At 34.9% G+C, this 27,448-nt stretch overlaps 1 protein-coding gene across 2 annotated transcripts in view; it reads right to left on the reverse strand.

Annotated features, from left to right (window-relative positions):
* The window catches only part of HAPLN1 (hyaluronan and proteoglycan link protein 1), a 99,572-nt gene that overhangs the window by 36,254 nt on the left and 35,870 nt on the right, over positions 1-27,448 (reverse strand). Inside the window, exons 1-2 of one of the 2 annotated variants that reach the window (XM_051993033.1) lie at positions 18,326-18,542; positions 2,339-2,464 (exon numbers count right to left, since the gene is read on the reverse strand). In XM_051993033.1, coding sequence (XP_051848993.1) covers positions 2,339-2,464; positions 18,326-18,395 — 196 coding nt within the window. In that variant the 5' untranslated portion in view covers positions 18,396-18,542. Of the gene's footprint in view, positions 1-2,338; positions 2,465-18,325; positions 18,543-27,448 lie in introns of those variants that run through there. The other variant, XM_051993041.1, reaches the window with a different exon arrangement.

Raw genomic sequence — 27,448 nt, forward strand, 5'->3', positions numbered from 1 at the left:
GTCAGTCAGTCAGTCAATAAGCATTTACTAAACATATGCGCTAGAGGCAGTTTTTGAGTAATTTGGGGGATTTTACACATTCTTATATCTGGGGGATTTGGGACTCAGATTTTCTTTGAAGGAATTATTTTACTTAGGCCATATAGCTCAAATTTATAAGGGAATATATGGTACTGATAGGTAGTTCAGTTCAATTTAAGAAAACAGATGTTTATAAATTCCTACTGACCGCAAAGCAAAAAGGAAATACAGTTCTGTTTTGTTGATGACCCAGTGCCTTGATGTGCTTTGCTTTAATTTGTCCTTTATTATTAAGCTTTAAAAACAAAAACATAGTATAGAGAAGCTGTTAGTCTAGTTTCCAAGAAGTTCTGAGTAATATGTAAATCTGTTTTGAAACCTATGACATGGGGAAACAATTCACTATTAGTCATTTGGAAAATAGTTAGAAGGGAACTGAATACTTGAGTAAAGTTTTTCTTGAGGGGTACAGAGCCATAATCCTGAGATCCGCTCCCACAAGACAACTGGCCCCCACTAATTCACAGAATCAGAATCACAGAATTGAAAGGGATTGGGTCCTCTTGTTTAGAGCATCCCTAAGAAGCATTGTCCCAGAGCTTGAGGGACTCTTCACAATCAGTGTGTCTTCTAAGACATTGTATAACCAACATTGTATAACTTTAAAAATGAAGAAACATGTCACATAACACTAAACTGTTGGAATGCTGAGCTACCATCCATTGAAAAATCCTTTTGTTTAAATCTTAGTAGCAGATTGTATCATATAGAATTTAAGAAAGTAAAATATAATTCATAGCGATAGATATAGTTCTTATTGTGTAATCTGAATCTGGGTCCACCAAGGACAATTTAATCCTGTAATGTTTTTGCTTTTCATTTTAATCTCTCATACTTTGGTTTTTGATAATATTTTAATTACTTGTGGAATTTAAACAAAACAGCAGAAAGTGTGAAAGAAATAGTACCTAATCAGAATTGCTATTACCGTTAAACTTTGGTTTACCTATCTGCTGGGATGGATTCATCCCTTTAAACAAAAGGTAAGAGACACAACTTCCTATCATAAACTTCTTGGCACACTTGGTTTATAACCACCCAACTCAGTGTTAGACAAACAGCTTTAACTTCTCTGCATTTATTAAAGGAAAAAGCTGAGTCAGCAGTTGGGGAAGTAATATTTTCTATTACATAATTTTTCTCTCAAGGTTCAGAAAAAAACAATTTCTTGGAAACTTATAGGATGGAAGTACTTGAATGAGATATGTCCACAATTGTTAGTCAATGTCAAATTGAGAGTGATTTTTTATTTATTTTTTTCATGGTCATAATACATACAGCTCTCAGGTTAGAGAGGACACTTCCAGCTACATTTATTCTATCATTTGACCTTCAAAATACCGGTTCTTTTGCAGGGAGCACAATTTTCCAAAACTATACTTGTGACCTTGAAGATAAAACTTAGTGTTTTATGCCTATTCAAAAACTCAGAGCATAGGTTGCAATTCAGTTCCTCAAAAACTGAATCAACCACACACCCAGAATAAACACTATCACGCCTTTTAAAAGGACAAACTCAGTTTTCCTTTTTTTTACTTCATCAGCCTGGAGATGGAAGGCAAGAAACCCCAGCTCCTTTGGTTCTGCCTGTTCGGATTGCATAAGTCTCCACTTTCCTCAGGCAGGATGACCCTCATCTGAAGCTGGGACTGAGAAAATAGCTGCATTGTACTGCAGCCTTCTATCCTGCCACAGTTATAAGCTTGAAGATGCAAAGGAAGTCATCGGGATCATGCAAGGGCAATAGAATGGCATATGTGAATCCAAGCTTTAAAAAGGGGCCCATTTATTCTGGGGTAAGCTACTTCTGTACCTAAACTTATTTGCTTTTTATTTTTGGTTGCATTTTTCCTTTTGAAGTAGCCAATCAGCCAGCACTACATGCAATTCTTAAGCTCTCCTGAGCTAAATTCTTTCATCATATCTATTCTACAATAAAATGCACTGAAGTAAACTCCATGCACTTTTGTCTAGTTAGACAATGAGTTACACTTAGAAGTCCGGCAGTATAGCACCAACTTATTGTAGTTTGGATACAATTAGGCTGCATAACTTTGATTATTCAGTTTTTCTTATCAGAACTAAAACAACCAAATGGGGAAGGACTGAGGTGTGGGGAGGGCAGTATTTGGTCACAAAAATCCTAGTGGGGGAAGGGTAAAGGGTAGAGGAGTCAATGCAGCAGAAATGAAAATCAAGCCACACTAAGCCAGCATCTCAACTCTTTCTAAGTGACTCAAAATGATGTGTCTCTTACCTTGGATGTGGATAATTCTGTCATGCTCCAGAGTGTAGTTGTCAGTAAGATGATCAGCCCAGGAGAGAGAAATCAGCACCAGAAAAAGTAGACTCTTCATCTTGACAGCCACGAGATTCTTCTTCACTGTGAGGGCATCAAATACAAACAGACTGGTGAAATTGGGAAACCTTTATAGGGTTGCACTGCACAACTTATCATCCTATAATGGCTCTATAAAAATAGTTAACCCAATCTGCTCAGAAAGTTACAGGAGCTGTCCTGGGAGAGCTGAAGACTGCAGCTTTCACAACTTCAGCCCCCCCACTCCCAGTGGGTGAAGCCAGAGAACAAATGGTGTTTAACTCTATCTTTGCAGAAGTATACATCTGGGAATGCAGAATGCTGTCTTTCCACACAGAGAGTTGCAGGGAGTTAAACAAACAGGATGGGTCTGTGATGAGAGAGAGCTGTTTTAAATCCTGTGTTGTTATGTCTTTGGGGTTTTATTTAATTGCTTTAGCTCTGTCACATATGGAATTGCAAAAACAACTTTGTCAGTCCATACTTGCTCATTTAGCACCTAGTCTGATGGAGAAATAAATAAAAATGCAGGGCAAGTGAATAATATTTGTATGACATTTCCCATGTACCTTAACAGCTGATTAAGCTGACTCCCTAACAGGATGTTAAGTTAGCTAGGGCTAAGTAGGAAAGAGGACATAAGGTTTCTGCCTGAGGACAAGCAATCCTTTTTTTTTTTTTTAATCACAAATTTACTTACTTACCATCTTAAAAACTGAGTCTATGGTGAACGGTTGAAAAATCATGCACAAATTATGCTGGAGTTGTGCATGCTGCCACTGCAGCTGCACTGATTGATTTTTCATTCATTTCTACCTAAAATGCTGACGCACCAACTTGGTGCGTGTGCCAGGTAGGGTCTCCGCAGTGAGCAGAGCTGAGGCTGCAGGGAAAATCTCTGCCAGGCTGGCAGGAGTAATTAGGCAAATGAGGACCTGGAATAGATCAAGAAGTGCAACACCTGAGGTGGGACAGAAGGGGCAGACTTTTTATGATTGTTCTCTTCTTATGATACTTACAGTCATATTGAAAAGGGATTTCTAACCCTCTCCCATCCATTTGGAGGCAAAGGATTGTACCAAGAAACTCTGAGAATTAACAAAATGCTGAGATTTGCCTTCTGTACCCCCCCTTTTTTTTAGCATGGTGAAATCCAGTTCACTTCTGTTATAATATAAAAGTTGAAACACTCTTAGAAGAGGTATTATCTTTCTTCTACTTTTTCTCTCACATTGTAAATCAGTCATAAGAAAATGATTTATCTTGTTCAAACAGAATTCATCCAGCACTAAATTGTATTTCCATTTTTTTTCTAAGAACCCCAAAATCTAAGACATAATAAGTTCAGAGCTGTTTCCTAGAGTTCTGGTCAAGTAATGCCTCTCAAGTCAAGAGTGATGTGGCAATTATACTTTCCCAGAAGATTTTTCAGGTGGGCTACATTAAGTTCCAGGATTTTCTTCTATAATGCAAGTCAATCTGATGAATACTTATTAAATGCCTGCTGTATGCAGAAGATTGCTTTTGAGACTTCCTTCTACTTAAAGACCTGAGAATGTTAAACATCTATGCTAGATAGAAATTAAAATTAAGTAATGAAGCCAAAGACAGACTTTCTCAGAGGACTAAGTGTGTTGGCTTCAGTCAAATATTGCCTGTTTTGATTTTTTCATGGATTCAATTAGTTTCATTTTCAAATGCTTAATTTGCATGTTTCTTTTAGAAAGTTCTATTATTTGTGGTAATTTAATTCATTTAAAATTGATTAAGTTTATGTAATTTATTATGTGTTAAATATGGTGGTAAGTCTTGCCTTTGCTCTTATGAATATTATTCTCTAGCCAGGGATATCAGACATAGATACAGTCTGAATACAAAACAGATCATAAGTAATGGTAACCAATATGTACATGGCACATATAAAAGCTTATAGAGTATTTTCCTCGTTTGAACTTTACAACAATCTTGTCAGGTCAAGGGAGCTAGACTTGCAGGTTTAGTGAACTCCCTATGTGAAATCTCCCTCTAGTGATACAGATCTAGCAAGTTATCAGTAACTTGTAAAACAGGGTCCTTTCCAAGATGTTTGTGGGTAGATTTCAAGAATGGGGAAACAAAATGACATTTTTTATTTTCACTATCTTTAACTTGTATTTCGTATTTCCTTCAATTATGAATGCAAGCAGTAAATATTATTTTAAGAAGGGGTCCAGAAGTTACACCAGATTCCCAAAAGGTCCATGGCATGCATGTGCTCCCAGAATGTGCCTCCTCCTCCCTCCCTCCCCCCCCCCCCCGGTGAATTACCCCACAATTAAAGATTTGTTTGGAGGCAATGAGAAGTTATAATTTGATTGATGAATCAGAAGCAGGGAAGCTATACTATCTCTTTCTGAGATAGATACTACCAATATTACTCTATTTCAAAAGTGAATTAGCTGAAGGATTGAGAAATTGATTCGGCAAAGAAATCAAGAACATAAAAATGCCACTGATTTTCATGATTATGCTATCATAAAATCAACAAGTATTTATTGACTTATAAGAGGTCTATTGGCTCTTTTTATTCTTCGATGTGTCCTTAACTGGGCTCAGGCTTACATGGCTAAGCTTCTTAACTTTTAAAGCATGTCTACTTTACATCTATTTCTGCCTCTCTCCCCACAACCTCCACTCTTCTCTGCCTATATCCCAAAAGAGACTCCAAAGATAATGAAATGGCAGAAGTGAAATTTGGATTGGAAATAAAGAACTGGAAATATTTGAAATAGGAAAATATAGAATTTAGATGACTGAATAGGAGAAAGGATATTCTGAGAGAGGATGAGAATGATTAAGCATAACTTGCAGATCCAGATGGGTGGAATATGATCTCCATAGTATGATTCAACAGCTACAAAAATTGTTCTTATTCTCCAATATTAATTTCTGAAATTATACTGTTAGAGATTCATTCCACTGATTTTACAAAAGTTGTAATTTAAAATCAAAATATATCAAAAAAGGAAGCATACAATGTGCTATTGTTATGCATTCATACCTTAGGATGATTTAGTTTAAAGATGCTTTCCTCCTCCAGATAGCTGAGAGCAGTGGTTGGAGAGATGGGATGTTATAAGGATAGAGAATAAGAAGGTACACTTTTGAAATATGCTGTTTTCCCCAGGAAGACAGCACTATTTAGGCAGCCTACATGGGGAAGGGAACTTTGCTCATTGAGCAGCAAATGATAGGCCTGAGGTCAGAGAGAAGAACAGAAAAAAAAGAAACAGAGAGTGTGATAAAGAGAAACTTTGCCCTCTTAAGAACTTAGCTTAGAATCTGATTTTTCTTGTGCAGCACGATAACCGTACAAATATGTACACATATATTGAATTTAACATATACTTTAACATATTTAACATATATTGGTCTACCTGACATCTGGGGGAGGGGGTAGGGGAAAAGAAGAAAAAAGTTGGAACAGAAGGTTTTGCAAGGATCAATGATGAAAAATTACCCATGCATATGTCTTGTAAATAAAAAAAAAAAAAAAAAAAAAAACTTAGCTTAGAGTAAGCTCTGATGGCATGGAAGAAGAATGGTTGGGGAGCGAAAAGAAATACCAACCTGATTAGAAGGAATATTGAATCTGGGATATCCTGATAACTAAAGTTATAATTGAATAAGATCATAACTGACAGTTGTCCTCTGTGATGGTCACTTTGAAGTCCATGGATCAAGAATTAATCCATAAGATGAACGAAAAAATTCTTACTGTTGAAAATTTGCCAACAGGTAGAGGAAAGACACCATGACAAAATGAGATTATAATCATAATGGAAGATATTTATATGATTTCTAAGCACTTTACATGCATCATCCCCTTTAATCCATATAACAATCCCATGAAATAAGTAGAAATATTATTGTCCCCATTCAATAGAAGAGGCAACTGAGGCTCAGAGAGGTTAAGTGATTTGTCTATAGACATACAAGTAATAAATGTAAGAACCAGGTTTTTCTGAACAATCCAAATATATGAGCTTTATTCTTGGCTCTGCCTCTGACTAGTTCTATGAATGTTGAACTTTGTCTTGGCTTTTTTATCTGCAAAATGGCATCAGTGTCTATTCTATCTCATGAGGATTTAGTGGGGTCAAAATAAGATCACAGATAGAAGACTTGATCCTTTTTGTTTTCCTCAATGCTTTACATATATTGAGCACTTAATAAATGTCTGTTGAATTGACAGATTGATGCTTTCTTAGAGCTTTTCTTTGCATACTGTGACAGATTGATTTTATATTCCTTATCTCATTTGATCCTTACAACAACCCTGGGAAGGAAGCAACCCAGCATTGTAGATGCAGAACTGCTCTGGTAATCCTGAATCTGGCCATAGGTAGGTATATGCTGCTGAGCAGCTACTGTGATGCATTAAAAGGAAATTTCTTGACAGGAAATCTCTATGTTAATGAAACCACTAATTCAGTAACCTCTTTCTCCCTTCCCCTTCCCTCCCTCCACTAAAATATCTTCAGTTAGGTGGGACATTCCTTAAGAATAAAGACTGAATTCTTTTAATTTTTTTTATTCCTACTCCAGTGACATGTATGTGTATATATATATATATATATATATATATATATATATATATATATATATATAGTATATATGTATATATATATAGTAAATAGCTCAATAAATAAGCTTTTATTAAATGTTTTTATGTAACAAACACTGTGCTAGATGTCGGAATTAGAGACAAAAATGAAGAAATCTAAAAAAAGTTTGTTGACTTGAAACAAGAAAGATAAGATGTATGATCCAATATCCTATATCTTGAGTAGGTCTTTGCCTGGAATCCAAGTCTCTTGACTCCAAGCTCTTCCCACTATGCTACACTGTAGGTCTGATCATCCGTTTTTGTTTTTGTTTTTGTTTTCCAAGTTTATAGCTATAATACCTTGAAGAAACCTTCTACTTCTAAATTCTGTAGCCTTCTTACCGACTGACTGATCAAGAATTACTCATTATACATTAGAAATTACTCATTTTCCCCCCTAGAAGTAAGAATTAAGTCCTTTAATTTTTCAATTATCTTTAAGATATAAGTATATGTTATATGAATATATACCCATATACAATATATATGTGTGCATTTATTGAGAAAGAGAGAAAATGGAAAGGGAAGGGAGGAATGGGAAGAAAAGAACAGGAAAAGAGAAGAGAAAGAGAGGACATAGAGAAAGCATTAACTTCAAAGCCCTAGATTCAAGTTCATCCTTTGACAGATGCATTCTATATGATACAGGGCAAATCACTTAATATTTTTTAGTACTTTAGGAAATTGTCTACAACTATGCATGGCAGAGAAGGTGACAACCTGCATTGGTAGAGAGAGTGTCTACAATTATGTACTGGTAGAAGGAGTTTCTCACCATGTAACTTTCTATATTAATGTAGTTAGAAGTCCAATCTTTAGCTCTATATATACAAACATTTGTTGCTGCTCTTGATATGTGAGTAGCAGTACCTGCTACCCTGGGGAACCCAACAGACTAGTCCCAGTTGGGCAATGCTACTTTTTTTTTCTTTTTCTTCCTCCTCTTCTTCCTCCTCTCTCTTTCTTCTGTCCACATAGAGAATCACATCTTTACATATAAGACCTCTGTCCAATGGAACATAATTTTGATCACTTATACTTTCCAAGATATCTTGGGGCTTAGGTGCTATTTTTTCTTCCCCATTTATTTATTATTTAATTTTTTAAAAATTGGGACAAATAACTCTTTTGTCTCATGTAGTTTTCATTTATGATTTCTTGAAATATAGTTCTAGAAAACCAAACTGATAAAAAGCCCATCAGGATTCAAATGGAGCTATTGATTATGTCTTTAAATCCAAGCCCCCTGGCTCTCACTGTTTGGCCTAGGTCTTAGTCTGATCCTCACTTGCTCTTTGTTTGGATTTTGATAGCTCAGAGTGAGTATAAATGTGTTTCTGTACTGGCCAAGAACTCTGAGGATCTTCCCTTTGAAGATTGATTCTTTTGTGAAGGCAAAGTAAAATTTTTTTACCTCAATTCTTACCTGTGCTGGAACTATTGAATGGATATTGCCTCAGACAAACTGGGAACCTGGGAAAGACCTTAGCTTAAAAAGGCCAAAGACTCCCATATACATCACTGGACCTTCACTTGTAGGGTTTATCTTTGCCTTATCACTGAACTCTGATAACAGTGATTCTGGAGAAGAGAGTGAGGTTAGTAACTTTGTACAGCCCAGCCTCATTTAAATCCAATTCACTAGCAGGTCAAGATATCACCATTTTGATGTAATTGTTCACCCCTGAGAACTAAAGACAAAGAGCAACAATTATGTTGTCTAGCCATCTTAGTCAGGTCTAACCCCCATTTAGGGTTTTCTTGGCAAAGATACTGGAATGCCATCCCATTTTCTTCTCCAGATCATTTTACTCTTGAGAAAACTTGGACAAACAAGGTTAAGTGGCTTGCTTATGGTTACAAAGCTAAGTGAATGAGATGTATTTTGAACTCAGCTCTTCCTGACTCCAGAGCTACCCCCACACATAAATACACACAGAGATTTATATAATTTGGCACATTTTTTTAGTGAGATTGATAGTTTGTCACCTTAACATGTGAGCATTCACACACATCACCCACAAAATAAACGCTTTTTTATGTATGCAAAGTTAGTCTGACACTTGCTATTTTCATAGCAGAGTTCTTCTCTGGCTTACTTACAATATCATTCTTGTTTCAGAATAGGTGATAATAACATTGTCTTGGAGAGAGAACATACCAAAGAGAAAATCCTCAATAGGTTTTTAAGAGCCAAATGAATTTATAAATCAAATAAATGTTTTGCACTAAGAGTGAAATCATTTATCAGTCAATGCTTTGTAAGTGCTTCACACAGCCAATAATCTGTCTTAGTAAGACAGATGTGAAATAGACTATACTAGCTTGGCAGGACAAGCATCAAATTGCCCACCTAAGTCAAGAAACCAAAAAACCCTCCAAAATAATAAAAAATCCTGAATCACCCCTCTAAAAACAACATCCAGAAACTGGGCTTTAATCAACTATCAGTCTACTATCTATAAAACATCCATCTCAAAAGTAAATTCAACATTTAGAAAGTAATGATGATGTTCATTCTAAAGGGTTGTATGTGAGGCTTGGACTTGTTTTTACCTAGAAAATGTTTTTACCTGAGGCTTCAAATCTCTTTTACAATCTTCAGTTGTGATAAGGAGGGCAGAGCAGGATGCTAAGTGATTTTTACATGAGATAATTGGGAACACCTGAATTATAATTCATAATCATAAATCACTGAAATATCTTAAAGCTGCATTATTTGATATTATGATGTGCTTTAAAACAAGATTAAAAGTGAGATTTCCTTCCATACTCAAAATCAGTCATTTGATTTACTCTTGTCATTAAGAGTAGTATTAAAAATTAATTCTTTATCCAAATATTCATTGAGAAATAAAGCTCTGACCAAGTCAAAATGTAAAATATTAATTTATACCATTAACATAGTAAAAAAAGAACATTGTATTTATAAATAAAGCACATGAGTTTGAATCCTGAGTTTCTTGAGTAAACTATCTACCTTTTCTTAAGTACCTGGGACAAGGGGCATAAGGTGCCAGACTTGACATCAGGAAGATCTGATTTCAATCTTACCTTGGACACATTAGCTAACAGGATCCTGAACAACTCATTAAATCTTTTGTGCCTCAGTGTCTCCATTTGTCAAAATGGAATAATAAATAGTACTTACCTCAATAGTGGGATTTTCAAGATCAAATGCGATAACACATATAAAGTATTTTGCAAACATATTAAAAAAACACACAGAAATTATTATTATTAATTATCCAATAAGGAAGTCAGTGTTCTCCTAAGTAAGTGAGGGAGTAAGATTGGATGTTAAAGTTGATTCTATCTAGGGAAAGTGCAAAAAACTCCAGGCTGAGAGTTTTAAAACCTTTTACTTCTGACTTTGCCACTAAGGAGCTACAGAAATTTTTTAGCAAATTCTCTTTGCTAGTTATCTATAAAATGAGGGGGTTGGACAAGATGACTAGCTCTAAAAGAGCTATAAAAGACACCTGATATGTATAAAGAATTATTGCATACTAGAAAGAATAGGGCTTGATTTCATTTCATGTGTATAGGGAACTCTGAGGTGAGGAAATACCTTGTCTGAAATTTAAAATCTTGAGAGTAACCTGGGGCACTAAGAATGTTTTTCACCCAGAATTACATAACTATACCATGTCAGGAGTATAACTGGAACTTTGAGGCTGACTCTCTAGTCACACAGCCTCTCTATATTAGACCTGATGGATGAGTATAAAGGCAAAGGAAAACCATCTCTATCTATAAGGAGCATTAAGTACAAGTGATGAGAGTACCCTAAAACAACTTGGAAACACTTAAAAAGCAAATGTCTCACAAAAGGAGCAATATACTAATAGTATGATTGGGAGGCTGCAGAGCCAGGAGTGATCCTAGCTCTGGGATCTTACTGAAGGGATGCTGCAGGAGCATTTTGAGCCTGTTGAAGAAGCTGTTAGCCCTGGTTTGGAGATAAGAAAAAAGAAGGGGAGCCAAAAGAATGAAAGTAAGGACTGAAATGTTTCAGGTAGACTGGAAAAGCAGTCTACAGAATAGCAGAAGTGGAGGTTCTGAGTGAGAGACTATAGCTGTGTTGTTCAGTTATATCTGATTCTGTGTGAATTCCTGCTCCAGCTCATTTTGCAGAAGAGGAAACTGAGGTCAACAAGGTTAAGGGATTTGCCCAGAGTCACACAATTAGTTAATGTCTAAGGACAGATTTAAACTCCTGATTCCAAGCCCAATGCTCTATTCACTATTTAGCTGCCCTAGCTGACTAGGTGTTTTAAAGTTTGGAAAACCTTGCAAATATTATCTTATTTGGCCTTCACAAAAACCCTAGGAGGTAGGTATTATTATTATTATTACTTCCATTTTACAGATGAAGAAATTGAGTCTGAGAGAGATTAAATGCCTTGCCCACCTATTTTAGTTCAGGTCCTCCTAACGTTTTTTCTGGACTATGGTAATATTCTCCTAATTAGTCTCCCTATCTCTAGTCTCTTCCTTCTTAATTCCATCCTGTCACTTCTCAGATCCTTCAGATCACCTGAACTTGGATAGTTGTGATGTTTGTGGAAAGAAGTTAGTATTAGAGGTAGGATTAAAATTCAAGGCACTGTGCAACCTAACTAGGATACACTGAAGAAAGTGAAATGAGAGCCAGTTGATTGAGGGCTTTGAGTGTTAAAGACATATCCTAATGTCTTGCTGTGGCACTCATGTGAATCTGTGTTCTCAAAAGCTTAAACAATTGAGTACAAGTTCTGACAGTTTCTACCAGCTAGAAGCCCTTCAGGGCAGCCAGAACTTTATCCCTCAGGAGCACCTAAAGGGATAACCATAAAAAACATCTTTGACAATAATTGAAAGCCATAATGATCTTAAGAAAAATGTAAATTTAGAGTCTGTATCTTATATAAGAAGACACAGAATACAGTAAGTACTTTGGAAAATCTTTCTATTAAAATAAGAAAAGTTTTGATGTTTAAAGGAATAAACTTTCAGGTGTCTGGGAGGATTAATTTCTTGGGTTCCAAGTAATCATTGTCAATATTTATTTAGCTCATCATAATAATGTTTTCAAAAAATGCTGCTCTAATGTATCATCATTACATGAGCATGATGAAGAACAAAAAAGGTCCATCAAACAAAAAGAACAAGTAATTATTTAGTTATAGTGTTCAAGATGAAAACTTCCTTGATGAAGGTGGTGGTGATAGGGATATTGATGATAATAATAATGAACACTTTCGAATACTACTTAATGGTTCCAAAAAGATGTTCAAAATGGCCAAAGCTATACCTTAGATCTAATATATGTAAAGCACAAGTTCTGAAGAAGTCAATCATATTTAAGGAGTTTTAAAACAGGCATAGAGACTGCATCCACTGTTTAGGATTACACTAGTGAAATAAGGAGAGGCATATAACTAGTAGTCCATAATTTCTTTCCTTTGCAGTAAAATCTACTTTATCTTGTTCATTTAAAAATAATATTCTGAAAAAAGGTCTATAATTCTCACCAAACTTTGCAAAGTGTTTAAGATTAAGATCTTCTGTTTTTCATTCTGAATGTTAGAGAGGAAGCCATGAAGAATGGATATATAGCCTCAGAATCAGGAATATTTGTGTTCCAGTTTTGCTTCTGCCCCATACTGGCTGTATGACCCTATCCAAATCACTAAATCTCTCAGTGCTACTGGGTGCTCTTTAAGATTAGAACATGCATTGGTAAAAGATCTTCCTCACCAGGGGATCTCTATATGAAATCATATGTCTAGTCTCTAATCTTTTCTCTTTATTCTAAATGTAATGAGGAATTGCTAACATCCTTAGAAGCACTTGTGGTATGTTTTGTTTGATATATATTTTGTGAACTTTCTTTTGTGTAATGGAGGATCTTGTCCTCTACTTTGGAACATTGAAAGTATTCTATGACTATTTTCTCTCACTGAATGGTAAAGAAGAGCAGTTAATCTAGAAGCAAATATCTGTACAAAAGATCCTGATCAGTCTACTTAAATTTAGAAAGATAGATTGGAGCCAGATTGTGAAAAAATTTAAATGCCAAACAGAGGTGTTTGTATTTTATCCTAAAGGTAAGAAGGGGAGCTATGGTTAGACCTATGGTCTATGAAGAAAAGTTTGGCAGAAGTGGAAGGATAAATTTAAGAAGGAAAAGACTAGAGATAGGGAGACCAAGTAGAAGAGTATGATCTTAGTTTAGGTGAAAAGTTAGAAGGGCCTGAACTAGGACAGTTGTGTTGTTTATAGAAAGAAAGGGGCAATATTAAAGTTATTGAAGAATAGACAAGACTTGGCAACTGATTGGAGATGAAAAGGTGAAAATAGATAATTGAAAGTAACTTTTAGACTATAAACATAGGTAAGTGAAAGAATAGTAGTCTTAAAAGAAATAGGGAAGTTAGAAAGAGGGGTAAGATGTATGCAAACAGATAATGAGTTCTATTTTAGAAACGTGATTATCTTGAATATATTTTGTTTGTACAAAATTGTTTGCATGTTATCTCCTCCATTAAACAGGATCTTCCTTGAGAGCAGGGGCTATTTTTTTTCTTGCATTATTTTGCTTAGCAGAATGCCTGGCACTTAACAGTGCTTAATAATTAGTTGCTGACTTGAGTTCCAAGGCTTGAGTTAACTGTGGAATAGGTAGAGATGCCATGTGAGCAGTTATGAGGGCCTGGAGTTCAGGAGAGAGATGAGGCCTATAGATCTGGAGTCATCTTTAAAAAAATGATAATTTAATTCACAGGAGTATAGAGAGTATAGAGAGAGAAGAGGGAAGAGTCCAAAATAGAACTCAGGAATATACCACTTATGAGGAGCACTTTATAGATGATCCAACAATGGAGACTGAGAAGAACTGTTTGGATAAATATGGAGAGAAGCATTACAGAACAGAGTCAGGAAGATCAAGGGGTCATAGGATATCCAGAAGGAAGGGGATGGTCAACAAGTATCAGATACTGCAGAGAGATTCTTAGTCTCCTCTTCTCTATGCAAACTTAAAAAAAAATTCCTGCTTCATTTTCTCTTCTCTTTTCTCTCTCTTCTATTTCTCCTCATGAATGCCTCTTTTGTCCTGTTTCTCCTCTCCTTCTCCCTCCACTCTATCTTTCTTTCACTGTTAATTCTTCTTCAAAATTGTTTTTCTTATCAGGATTTTTATCCATCTTTTCTGCTTTATTATACATTTGTGGTCTAGCCCTTCTTGCAAATTATTTCACAAGTATTTTTAAAAGAAAATAGAGCAATCACACCTGTTTTAATAACATGTTAAATAGCTTATTTATTTTTATTGTTTTGCTAGAAAGTGATACTGCCTGGTCTTTTAGGAATATGAAACAACGTTTGAAATAAATCCTTTATTCCCTCAATGGATTCTTTGAAGTTTGCTCAAACTATTTATTGGCCAGCAAGTTTAGGTCTTTTTTCTTTGGATTAATTTATAATGCTGATGTTAATCTTGCTCCCCTAAGCTAACTTTACAATACTGTTACATAACACTCTTTGAAAACTGAAAAAACGTCAATAAACTTCTAAATTAAAGCACTGTTTTTATTCTGTTTATTGTTCATAAGTTAAAGCTGTGATATACAAATATTACAAACCTATAAAAACCTTTAACTTTTTTTTTTCTAATTTCTTCTTGAAAGAGATGAACTTTTCAGTCAATACTCCATCTTTCTCCTTGGTTGGGCTTCTATTTATTACAATTTTCATAGTATGGACTAGTGGATAGGGATATATATCCAAGGTTAAAATAAATTACCTATTTCTTATAGAAGTTTTTTTTTTGGCCTGATCATTCACTTTACAAGCAGATGGTAGCCAATATATATGCCATTAGAAGAATAGTGGGGTGCCTAATTCTTGTCATATTGAATCAGCCATATATTTGGATCAAAGGATAATGGCCACTAGGACATTTCTCTTCTGACATAATTGGAATGAAAGGTCATTCTTACATTGAGACAAATTTTCTCCTTATTCTTTTCTCCTTTATTTCTCTTCCCTTCCCTCCTCCCTTTCTCCCTCTTTCTCTCCCTCCTCCCTTCTCTCCCTCCTTCCCTCCCTCCTCCCTTCCTTCTTTCCTTCCTTCCTTCCTTTCTTCCTTCTTTCCTTCCTTCCCTCACTCTCTCTCTCCTTTCCACCCTCTCTTCTTCCCTTCTCCCTCTCTTCCCTCCTCCCTCCCTCTTTCCCTCCCTCCCTCTCTCCTTCCCACCTTTCTTTCTTCTTCCCTCCTTCTCTTCCTCCCTCTTTTCCTTCCTCTTTCCATCCTTCCCTTCCTCCTTCCCTCTCTCCTTTCTTTCCTTCCTTCCTTCCATCCTTTCTTCTTCCTCCTTCCTTCCCTCCCTCCCTCCTTCCCTCTCTTCCTTCCTTCCTTCCCTCTCTCCCTATCTCACTCAGGCTAAAAGTACAATAGTCCCTTTGCTGGTACATATTGAAAATTTAACTTGCTCTACTTTTCTGACCTTAGCTAGTTCACCTCTTCTCAGGCATCCTGGTGACCCTCCATTCCTAGAGATTTACCATATCAATGATATATATATATATATATATTATATATATATATATTACTCCTTCTTATTGAATCATGCGGGCATCTGAGTATGACAGCTGACAAAAGAATTCTATGGCTTCCAATTTCATGGCTATAGTAGTGATGGTAACAGTAGCTTAGGAATAGTTTTTGTACTCCAGACTTCACTGTGCTCTGTCAATGAATGAGTCAGGGAGAAGTACTTCGAGGAAACACAGCACTTTTGGAGGATAATTCTGAAAATCTACCTTCAACCAAATAGATAGAAATGCTGAAGTGTTGCATTCAATAAATATGTGTTAATAATGAAGACAATATTGCTTTTAATTAACCCAAACATTTCCATAAATCAAAAGTCCATATTTTTATTACCAAACATTCTTATGGAAATGCTGAATGGCTGGAAGTCATGGAATAGCATTGTTTCTAAAGAATTGAAATTGAGGATCACCAAAGAGTAATGGGAAGACTTGTGGTAGGCAAGTTGCAATATATTACTAATAATGAATCATGTAGGAAAAGTGGAAAGAAGATGTCATTAGAGAAATGAATAACAGGGGGAAAAATCAGGCCAGTTATATATTGAGAACAAGAGACAATCAATAGATAGTCTTTTGTTATCTCTAAAATGTCAAGAGAATTTGAGGAAGACTCTCTTTCTCCCCCATTTCCTCCCATGACATTGGGTGAACACCCTATGGCAAATTTATGGTGAGGGTCAATGGACAAGATTTGCATTGAGTAAGCAGGAATGGATGGATTGTAGTCTGCATCACCTGCAAAGAATACTCATTAAAATGCATTTAAAAAATCAGCATCATAGAGAAGCCATTATAAATCTATCTGTCCAGCTCAGCACAGGGCCATTCTTTATATGAATGTATTTTATTAGCATGGCAAACCAAAACCAAACCAAAACAAAAATAATGACTGTTGAGGTCCTAATTCTAACTTCATCAATTCTGGTTGTGTGCCCTTGAGCAAATAACAAACTCAGAGCCCCACATTTCTATCTATTAAAGAGGGATACTGTGTTTCCTACATTACAGGGGTATCCTGAGGGTCACATGATAAAATGTATGTAACTATTCTTTAAATGAAATATGTTCTATGTATGGAAACTATTGTTATTATTAACCAGATATTATGAATCACTGCTTGAATCACAGAAGCTTAAAATGTAGATGCCAGCTAATATAAAAAGCAAATCAGTATGCATTCTTAGCAAATAGAAAAGTAGCATTAATTTTTACCATGGCATTGAAAAAATTCACTAAAGCAAAATTTTTTTCTTGAACAAATCTCAAAATATGACTATGTATGCAAATGAACAATTCTTCTATTTCTCAGGCTAACCTATGATTTCTTTGTAGTCCATATGCTAAATGCTTACATAGCATATTGGCAGTATATGAACAACCAAATTATATACTTCTTGTTGCTAAGGAAACTTGTGATAGGAAAGTTAATAAATCCACATGCCTGGGATAATTTAGTCTAAAACAATTCATTACTGTCAACTTTCCTTTGTTCCTGGCCTCAATTCATTTCCTTTTCAAAAAGAGATATTTAAGGGTTGTTCTACAAAATATTCTTTCTTTTAAAATGAATGATGAATGTGTTTCCCATATAGAACTTCACATGAGAGATATTTCAGAGATTAGTTCTGATCTGAAGCCATAGACTAGGATCTTAACAGTATCTACAACGAAGGTCTGTACTCAATAACAATAAAATTAGACTTAAATTTTTTTTCCAGAATGCATAAAATGAAGTGACTGCTTGTCATTATCTGTAATAATAAATGTTTCATGAAGACTGACAGGGAATGTGGCAGGCTATTAATGGCTCTATAAAGGTCGACAGGATTTCTTCCCAAGTGACTTTCAATTTAAGTCAAGCTTAAACTCATGCATGTTAAAGAGCTTGGTACATTTACAGACTCAATTTTCAACAACACAGTGAGACAGCTACAATTCGTCTCAAACAACAAGAGAGAGAGGGCAGGAAAAAGGATGAAGAGCCCCTTCCTAGGACTTTTAGATTGTTTTTGGATTGTTTCAGAAATGTGGAAAAATACCAATCCAAAATAGGATAAAGGCAAATAAAATAAAACTACTCTTTCCAAATTTATTGATTTCACCAAGTAAAAAAAGACATCTGGGAGGCTAGAAGATGGGAGAGTAGCCATTTGATTAATGCCCTGAAATTTAGACAGGCAAAAATGTCTTATAGCTGCCTTCATCATTTTTGAAGTGTGAATAGCTTCCTTTTCTAAAGATTTTTTTTCCAGATTTAGCTTATAAGCATACTGATGAAAATTCATATAAATCCTCAGTGCTATTTTATATTAAATATACAATTAAAATTTTTTTAGCATGAATATTTTTGAAGAGTGATTTTTCTGTACACACAACCCAGAAAACTAACCACACTATTATTAAATTAAAGAATTTCAATCATTCAAGCTTAAGTTAATAAAATGTTGTTTTAATAATAAGTTCAACTAAAAAAAACATGACAATTGTGATAAATTTCTATTTTTTATCATCTAAAACTCAAACATGACATTATCATTGATTATGATAATACAAATGGCAAAAACATCCCCAAAAGCAGCCTCTGGTATTATCAAGGTACTGACACTAAGCTAATTCAATCAGATAAAACAAAATTTAATCTGAATCATCATGCAAGCAATTCTAAGTTAGCTTACCAGAATCAGGCAATTCACAGAGATTCCAACCAGTGAATAGTTTCTGTAAAAGGATAGAAAGAATATACATCTATCCCCAGCTCTGGATTCTGACTGAACACTGCAGAACAAAGTGCTATTGCCAGTGGTTTGCGAAGTTATTTAATTGTGCCAAGTTAAGATTGAAAGTAAAAATAACTCCAATTAGAATAATGGTTCACAACAGCAGAAACTTCCCCTTTCTTTTCTCTGCCTAATGTTGTCTCAAAATTCTTTTGGCTGTCACTCTTAAGATATTTTCCAAGATCCCAAATCAGGTTTACTATTGGTCCATATACTATTTCAAAATATGATCTCATGCAGGATTCGGCTCATTGGCTTACAAATAACAATACTTGTTGCTAGCCATTAAGGCTGGGTATGCGTAGTCCCAAAAGTACCAAAAGTGAAGATAAAATGTTGTCATAGAGAAAGCATGGCTTTGAAATAAGAGGAACTGTATTCTAATCCTGGCTTTGTAATTTACCACCTGTGTTGATCTGGAAAGATCAAAACATCTCAGGTCTTTAGTTTCTTCCCCTTAAGGAGAAGGAAGTTGGAATACAGGATATTCCTTCCATTTCATAAATATGTGATTCCTATGGCTCTGTGCTCTAAGAAAACAATTTTAAATAGATTTCACATTTTAATCAATCTCTATATATTATTTGAAACCCTTTGTATTTAAATCACTTGGTAATTTTTAATAATTGTATAATTGATTTCTAAAATTTGAACTAAATGATTGTATTTATATAATGTATTAAGGAATTCTAGTCTAGCCTTAGTTCAGTAAATAACATTTCTGTTAGAAGATTAATTCAACCAACTAAACAATATGCTTTTATTAAATGTCCATTATATGTCTATAACCTGTATAAACTAGGGATAAAAAAACAAATTTAAGATTATAGCTATGGGTCTTTGAAGTTTTCAAAGCAATTTTCTTATAATAGTACTGTGAAGTAAGCAAGTATAAGTGAAGTAAGCAAGTAAGTGTTAATATTGGTTACACAGATAAAGAAACTGAGACTGAGGGAAATAGAGTAACTTGCCTGTGTTCATCAGATACTAAGTAGAGGAATCAGAATTTGAACTCAAATTTCCTGACTCCAAATCTAATCCCCTTTTACTACAAAACACTCAATTTCAGAAAATTGACATAATACTGAAAATTTTTTCTCCTAAAGATGCTAAACCTCCTAATTTCTGTTACATATAGACATTGAGATTCTAATGTTTTCAAAATAAATTCATTAATTATATGAGGAATCCAGAGAAATATAGACAGAGCTAGTATTTAGGGTGAATTGCTATAATCCAATGAACTAAGGGTATACATATTTAAGAATATCAATGATCTGCCAAATTTCTGCCCTTCCTTCATGACTGTAGTCTCTACTATTTGTATCATCAATCAATCTGCTGTTGAATAATAAAAATAATAACAGCATTTCCAGAAGGCCACTGACAGTAAAAATGATCATTTTCATCAGAGCTGGAAGGGACTTAACAAGCCATCTATCTAGTCTATTCCATCCTCAGTTTTACAAATGAGGAAAAAAAGGCCAGGAAAATAAACTCATTCATCCAAAATCTTTTAGTCAGTCAGTAGCAGAATCAAAGGTTTCTAACCCTAATCTAATGCTTTTTCCATTCCATTCCATTTCATGTTATGGGGAAGGGCAAGTACATTAACACAAAATAGATAAGCTGATTGTCACCTTGAAAAGTAGAATACATCTGACACACAGACATTAGTTTAAAAATTGACTGAGTAAAAAAGTGGCCATAATTGGACTGTCCTGGAGAAACATCATAAAAGACAATAGGTGAATGGTCTAGGTGTCACATGGCAGTCTGATGGTGGAGACTAAGGAGACAGGTGAGAGGGTTTCTCAAATTGGATAACTAGGGGGACATGAAGAAGAGTTAGAGCAAAGAAGGAAGAAATACACTAGTGACAGACTTCACTTATCTGACAATTTGTCAAAGACTATTTGTGAATCTCAAATTTTCAATTCCTCTTAGTCATCTACTAATTAATAATGATCTTGCCATGAAAAATGTTTTAGTAAGGCTTCAAATTCTAGCATATCTTTAAAGAACTGTAGGCTTGCGAGAAATTGCTGATAGGGCAACAGAAATGAATTTTAAAATTACTGGAGGCAAGAGAGGGCAAGGAGTTGGAACTTATATACTATTTTCAAGTTAATAAAGCAGCTTCACATAGGGCACAGAGGACCAGCCTGGGAATCACTAACACCTGGATTCAAGTGTTTCTTTTAAGACATTCTAGTTATATGACTAAGGACAAATAAATTAACCTGTCAGTGTACCAGCATATCCATAAGACTATAAAGTTATAGACTAATTTCCTATATGCATCAATGGAGAAAGTTTTCATGTAAGGAGTTCCCTAGACTGAGAAAACCATGAAGTGTTCTTATTGCCCAGGAATAATTATAAAGCCTATCCTTCAGTGGCATTAAAACAGCTAAACATAAGCGGTAGTAGAAGAAAGAGAATTAAAAAATAAAAATAAGAAAAAAAGAGGATAAAGATCAGAGGTGATGATGAATGGAGCAAGAAGAAAATCACTAAAATTGGACAGAAACAACAGAAAAGAATTCAAAAAGTCATAAAGGGTGGAATTCAGCACCTATATTATGCCACATGAAAAGATGTGAAGGATATAATAGTGGTTGGTTGGAAGGAGGAACGAGAATTTCTTTGTCAGTGCGGCTTTGAGGACTTTTCCTAGTACTCATTTCCAACACTTATAAGAGTGTCTCTCACTTTACAGAGAGCATAATAGTAGGATAGCAACTTTGCCTTAGTGCTACAGGGATGCCATAGATGAAGTAGCCCAAACAATATTGCTGTACCTTTTTAAATCTTTCTCTCTAAAAATGTCACCTAGATACCAGAACATTTGACTCTTGGATTTTGATGTATAAGACCACTGGAGGCTCCGTCTCATAACAGTGTTTTTGACACTGCTATGACTCTGGGACTAACGGGTGATAGTGGAATGAATTATGGGTGATATTGTAAACATGTCAAACATGCTTTTCCCTGGTCAAATTCCACTCACAACACTCTTGGGTGTGGCCAAACCAGATTAAAATGTTATTGGAAAATAGTTAACAAAATAAATAAAAATGTAATTAAATTTACTTCACATTTTTAAAACCAAGATCAATATGTAGTCTGCAAATATCCTTATATATGGATTGTTTTCTCCATTCTATTTTAGCTTGAGACCACTGCTGAAAAGCTAAAAAATGTAAGCAGCCATTTAATTTCAGACAATTTAGGAGCACAGGAAGAGTGGCCTCTTTTCAATATCTGTTAAGATCTGTTACTCATTCCTGATTCCATTCCTCATTCTGATACCATTAAAAACAACAACAATCTAATGTGAGGGGGAAAAAATCAATTTGACAAATATTTAATAAACACCTATTATTTATGAGTACTGTTTTGGGTTCTGTGCATACAAGGCAAAAGCAAATGAGGGACTCTTCCCTTAGGGATCTTACAATAGAGTTTAACTAATTAAAATTAAAAAGAAGAATGTGATAAATCTTGGGAGATAAATAAAAAAGATAGTAAATAATTGTGAAATATAGTACAAGGGAGTTTAATAAAATCATGGTGGTTTTTTAAAATTTTATTTTAATATGAATAGATGAGTAGAATCCAAGAATTAGAGATTAAAAGAAGAAGAAAATTAGCTTATATAAAGTAATACCAAAGTAATCTCTCTTATTCTGTGCAAGAAGTAATTTCCTAAGGCAAACACATTTAACTTATGGGCTTGCCCTTTGTCTAAACAGACCTACATTCCATTCATTCATTCAGCAAATATTTAAAGAACATATGAAATGCCTCCTTGCTCCTGAATTTCTCCCCCACCAGCCAGAAAATGTGACTTCTTAGAATATAAAAGTTCCCCTTCAAAACTGGTATCTGGGAAAAGAAATTCATAAAGCCATTATTCTCTATTAACACCTTCCCATGGATAAGTCAATCAGATCAGAGCCCAAAGTGATAGGATAAAGAATTGATAAGCTACAGAAGTGAGACAAAGTTCTAGAGTTTAGCAACTGGCCTTTGAAGGTTACATTATAGTGGAGTTTCTGGTAATGCACTGAGAAAACTGAGTTTCTGAGCACAGGAAAGAAACTTTGCCTATTTTCTAAGTTTATTCCCCCCTCCCCTTGATTTACATGCAAAGATGCAACAAGGGAGACCATCTTATACTTGGATGGTCCTTTGGTTTTTCCATCAATGCAGTTCTCTATGTCTCAATGGGCTCTGCTTGTAAATATTTAACAACTGATTCTCTAGAGAAAAAAAAATGTACCAAGACATTTTAAAGCTTAATCTGCAGTAATAACATTTTTTTTATCATTTTTTTAAGTCCAAACAATCCATAAAATGATATGTTAAGGCTCGATTTGTAGTGTTTGCTAATTTCTGTGGTACAAATACTTACAATGATAACAACTGCAAGCTCTAATTCCAGTCTAATCACAGTGGGTCCCATGACACCTTCTCATCTGATTCTTTTCTGTCTTTCTAGGAATTATTCATAGAAGATTTACTGAAAGAGCTAGAAAGTTTTATTTCTATTTTCTGTATTCTTCAGGGAACTAATACAATACTTATCTTTTTTTTTTTTTGCTGATAGAACAGCAAGTAAAGTTTGTTACTATGTGACATCATTGAGAGAATACTGATATTAAAGATATTGGTTTTGTACACAGCAACAAAATTATATGATGATCAACTCTGATGGATGTGACTCTTTTCAGCAATTCAGGCCAATTCCAATAGACTTGTATTGGAGAGAGCCATCTGCATTCAGAAAAAAGGACTATGGGGACTGAAAGTATAGTATTTTCACCTTTTTTGTGGTTTGCTTTTTTTTCTTTCTCATTTTTTTTTCTTTTTGATCTGATTTTTCTTGTGTAGTATGATAAATGTGGAAATATGTATAGAAGAATCACACCTGTTTAACATAGATTGGATTGCTTGCTATTTAGGGGAGGGAGTGAAGGGAAAGGAGGGAGAGAAATTTGGAACACAAGGTTTTGCAAGGGTGATTGTTGAAAATTATCTTTGCATATATTTTGTAAGTAAAAAGCTATTATAAAAAAGATATTGGTTTTCCTACAGGGGCTAACTTAAGATGATCAAAAACATTTTGCCTTTTCCCAAATGTTTTCCAGTTTAATGTCTTAGTGAATTTAATTATGAACCAAATATGATATTAACTGCAATTCTTGCCAAAGATAAATATATTGCTATCTATTTTAATATAACTAACAAATACATTGCTAAAATGAAGATAATTGTTGATGCAATATACATATTGATATAACTGATGCATATAGTGATATAATACATTGATATAATGAATTTGATGAACTGCTTATTTAGCTGTATGTCATAATTGGTCAATAAGCATGTTTCATTCATCTTCTTCCATTGTGTACAGTAAGATCAACTTCTTATATATTACTGTGAATTTCACTAAAGAGTTTCTAGGAGGTTGATGCTATTAGCCATTATGAAGACTTGCTATCAATCAAGACTTCCATATTTTGTTTGAACTCTGAGCACAATATCTTACAAGATGGGGAACACTTTTTCATTCATCTTCTTCCATTGTGTACAGTGAGATCAACTTATATATTACTGTGAATTTCACTAAAGAGTTTCTAGGAAGTTGATGCTATTAGCCATTATGAAAACTTGCTATCAGTCAAGACTTCCATACTTTGTTTGAACTCTGAGCACAATATCTTACAAGATGGGGAACACTTTAGGTGAGCATAATCATCAAGCCACTTATTAAGTGCTTACTGTTAACTCTTCTAGTTTTCCATCTTGTTTGACATTTGCATATAGCATAATGCCAATCCATAGTTGCATATGTAGCTACTCATATCATTATTAAGTAATGAAAGACATATTGACTGAAGAGGGGCTTTATCTTTTCTAATCAAGTCAAACATTAAAAAATGCAAATAATGTCTATCCATTTATTCAGCAAGAATCGTTGAGCCTTTACTAAGTTCCAGAAACTATGTTTGCTAACAAGGACATAAAAACAAAATAAAGCAGCCTCTGCTAAGAAGGAATTTACATTGCATTAGGAGGAAGAGAGAAGAGAACACCATGTGTGCAGATAAAGAGATATCCAAAAAATAAAATAATATTTGCACTGATTTAATTGCATACACGGTGGTCCTCCCTCTCCTGCTGTAATATAAGTTTCTTGAGGGCAGAGACTTGTTTTTTGTTTTTGTAATCTCATTGTTTAACATAAAACTTGGTACATATTAACTATGACAATAACAACAAGGAAAATGAGGAGAAACTTCTTATTGGAGTTTGTCTTTTGTGTTGAAATGAGAAGCAAGTGAATTCTAAACATGGGGAGAAGAAAGGAGGAACAGTGTATAATGTGTAAATGCTCCAGAAGTGGAAGGTGGGATATCATGTGAAGGATTAATATAAATCAGGGGGGCTGGAGAACGAGTAGTTGAGTAATAATAATAAACCTGGAAAGGCAGGCTGGAAATGGATAATGAAGAGGTTTAAACTTCAATCTGCTTTGCATTTCTTCTGAGAGACAAGAGAGAGACTTCCTGGATTCCTGAGTAGCAAAGTGATTAAATCTCTGTTTTAGGAGGATGAATTTAGCAGCTCTGTGAAGGAAAAGTTAAAGTGAGAAAAGAGTGAAGACAGCCAATTAGAAAGTAACTGGAGTAGTTTAGTTAAAAAATGAAGAGAACTCAAATTAGGAACGATTGCCCATAAATCAAGAAAAGGGGAGAGATGTGAGAACATTGTAGAAGTGAAACACACAAGATCTAAAAAGTGATTGGATATGAGGAGTGGGGGGTAGGAAAAGTCAAAGATGACTATAAGATTGTATATCTGGAAGATTGTGATATATGCAACTAAAATAGAGAAGTTAGGAAGAGAAGACCTTCTATATGCAGTTGTGTGACTTTAAGGCACCTAGAATGGGACTTGGAGAAAGGAACATGGAGAAAGGAAGACCTGAGTTCAAATTTTGCCTTAGATACCAGCTGATTGACCTTGCATAAGAAATTTAACTTTTCTCAGCTTTATATCCCTCAATTGTAAAATAAGGGTGATAATTACATTCACCTTGTAGAATTGTCAAAAAATGTAAAGCATTTTGCAAATCTTGAAGTGATGAATGGACATTAGTTAGGATGATGATGATTGTGATGATGATGAATGTAAACGGCAGAACTCTGGAGAAATATACGTAAGGCTCAGTATGATTGATTTAGTCCTACAACAAGGTGTTAACTCAGTGGAATTGATAAGACAATGGTTATCTAGTTTAGCATTTGAGTTTTCTAGTTTAGTATGATTGCCCTAGTGATGTAATGATTGGTTTATACTCAGTATACTGTAATGATGTAATTGTAATAGAACATATAAACTGGGACCAACTTAACCAGAATCAAACTCAGAAAAGACATAGGACTGGAGGCTGAAGCTCAAGCTCTCCGACTCAGGAAGACATTCCATCTTCATCAGCCTCATGGTGGCTCTCCTGTTTCCTGAACTTTAACAAAGAAGACTTGACCAGCCTGCATTTCCTCTACTGAGACCAAATCCCATCTGAAGGCCCTCCAGAAAGTTAGCCCAGCCCCAAGCAAGGAGATAGACTGTGAAGGAGACAATAAAGAATTTGGACTTTATCCCTGGCTATTCTCATGGTGATTACTATGAATCTGAAAGGAAGGCTGGTCCCAAGACAACCAGAAAGCTAAACCAGAACATTACAGATGATGATGATGATAATGACGATGATGATGACATCTATTGTAGATGATTCAAAAGTTTTTCTGATAGTTTCACAGGGAACAACACTGATTTATACAGTGATGTGTGAATGGAACAAAAATTTTTAGAAATGAGAAGGCAAGCACATGGATAAGAAGTTGACCTCTATGTTGCATTTTTTCCCCAAAATATCTTCCATATGATCTCTTCAATTATTTTAAAATGGTTTGGACAATATTTAAAAATTGATAGCAGAGTATATTTAAAATTATATAGTATAATTTTCTTCTGTATAGTTCAAGTACAGCCACTTCCAGAATCATATTCCAGATTCATCAACAAGCATATATTAAGTGTATTAAGAATTCAAGGTGCCAGGTACAATGGATACAGTCAAAAGTGAAAAAGATCTTTAGACTGTTTTGTATTTTAAGTGAAATGTACATTTAAATAGAAATCAAATATTAATTTATTCAAATTAAAACCTATGAAAAATATAAAATAAATATAAATACAAGATAAGCTGAGAGGGAGGAAGCATTAGCAATAGGAAAGAGCAGGAAAAGTCTAGTGAAGAAATTGATATTTATGTTGAGTTTTTAATAAAATTAGTGGACCTAAGAGGGGGTGGTGAAGAGGCCATTCATTTTGCATAGACATGTAAATTCCTAACATAATACATGTTAGTGTATCAATAGAGGTGATATTGGCTGTTGCACTGCTAGGGCTAGTGGTTGAATAAGGAGGCTAATTGTTTGGATGATAATTAGTATGGGGATTAGAGAGGTGTTGGAGTACCTTGTAAGAATTACTGGGTTTGCTTTTTTAAAATTAAAATCTGCTTTCGCCAAACTTTTTTTTTTTTATTGTGGAAATTGATTATCTGAAGCCTCATATTTTGTGTGAGAATTTCATCAGATGAGGAATCACAGATCAGGTCCCTAGAGGGTAAACTCCAGATATGATGATACCTTATCATTGCTGCAGGTTCTTTCTTTGTTTCTCTGCTTCTTTTTCCCTCCCTCCCTCCTTTCCTTCCTTCCTTCCTCCCTTTCTTCCTTCCTCCCTTCCTTCCTTCCTCCCTTTCTTCCTTCCTCCCTTCCTTCCTTCTTCCTTCCTTCCTTCCTCCTTCTTCCTTCCTCCTTCCTTCCTTCCTCCCTTCCTTCCTTCCTCCCTTTCTTCCTTCCTCCCTTCCTTCCTTTCTTCTTTCCTTCCTTCCTTCCTTCCTTCCTTCCTCCCTTCCTTCCTCCCTTCCTTACT

This window comes from Antechinus flavipes, chromosome 1, assembly GCF_016432865.1.
Source record: "Antechinus flavipes isolate AdamAnt ecotype Samford, QLD, Australia chromosome 1, AdamAnt_v2, whole genome shotgun sequence".
Lineage (NCBI taxonomy): Eukaryota > Metazoa > Chordata > Mammalia > Dasyuromorphia > Dasyuridae > Antechinus > Antechinus flavipes.